The sequence below is a fragment of the Chiloscyllium punctatum genome, chromosome 45, assembly GCF_047496795.1.
Source record: "Chiloscyllium punctatum isolate Juve2018m chromosome 45, sChiPun1.3, whole genome shotgun sequence".
Taxonomy (NCBI): Eukaryota; Metazoa; Chordata; class Chondrichthyes; order Orectolobiformes; family Hemiscylliidae; genus Chiloscyllium; species Chiloscyllium punctatum.
The window spans coordinates 25,826,873-25,827,749 of NC_092783.1; the positions used below are offsets into that span (position 1 = coordinate 25,826,873).

The 877-nt window shown below is 68.1% G+C and overlaps 1 protein-coding gene across 1 annotated transcript in view; it reads left to right on the forward strand.

Annotated features, from left to right (window-relative positions):
- Nucleotides 1-368: 368 nt before the first annotated feature.
- The window catches only part of LOC140467242 (26S proteasome non-ATPase regulatory subunit 13-like), a 44,052-nt gene continuing 43,543 nt past the window's right edge, over nt 369-877 (forward strand). Inside the window, exon 1 of the mRNA XM_072563476.1 lies at nt 369-499. Coding sequence (XP_072419577.1) covers nt 402-499 — 98 coding nt within the window. The 5' untranslated portion in view covers nt 369-401. The remainder of the gene's footprint in view (nt 500-877) is intronic.

The window sequence follows — 877 nt, forward strand, 5'->3', positions numbered from 1 at the left end:
CCCCACATCCACAAACATCCCCTCCCTGGTCATTAATGCTCACTGCGGCTCTGCAGAAATTCATTAACGATCCTCAGCTACCACCTTCTATGGCCACTTCCCTCTAGAAGGACAAGGGCAGCAGATACAGTACAAGGGATCACCAGCTCCTGCAAGTTCCCCTCCAAGCCACTCACCATCCTCAAGTAGAAGTGTATCACCATTGGGGGCGGGGCGGTAGGGCATGGGAGGGGCTTGTGGCGGTCGCCAAACACCAGGGGGCGCAGTGAGAGTGACTTGGGGGAGGGGTTCGCGCGCGGCTGACGGCTTAGGGGGCGGGGATTGATGTGGTTGCCGGAGCAACAGTGGGCGGGGCGGTGTGACGGAGGGGGGCGGAGCAGGCTGTGGCAGTGAGTGGGAAGATGAAGGACCCGGTGGGCTTCCTCCGGCGGCAGCAAGAGGCGGATAATGGGGAGGGGGCTGAGCGCTGGCAGCGGGATGAGAGCTTCTACAACAGGAGGTACCGGGCCCGCCAGCAGGTCACCCTGTGACCAGGGCATGGGCTGTAGGCCTGAGCCTCTGGACACTTCACCCCCGCCCCTGAGTCATCCTGACACCGGGATGGAGAGCGGCCTTCCCCAGATACAGGCTGACCCGGGGGGGGAGTATACACACCGGGACACCTCCCTCCCCCTAAACCCCCTCTGCCTCCCCCCGACGCCCCCCCCCTACGCCCCCCCCCTACGCCACGCCCCCCTCCTCCCCCCCTTCCCCCCTCCCCCCCCCTCCCCCCTCCCCCCCCTCCCCCCCTCCCCCCCCTCCCCCCCTCCCCCCCTCCCCCCTCCCCCCCCCCTCCCCCCCCCCCTCCCCTCCCCCTCCCCCCCTCCCCCCTCCCCCC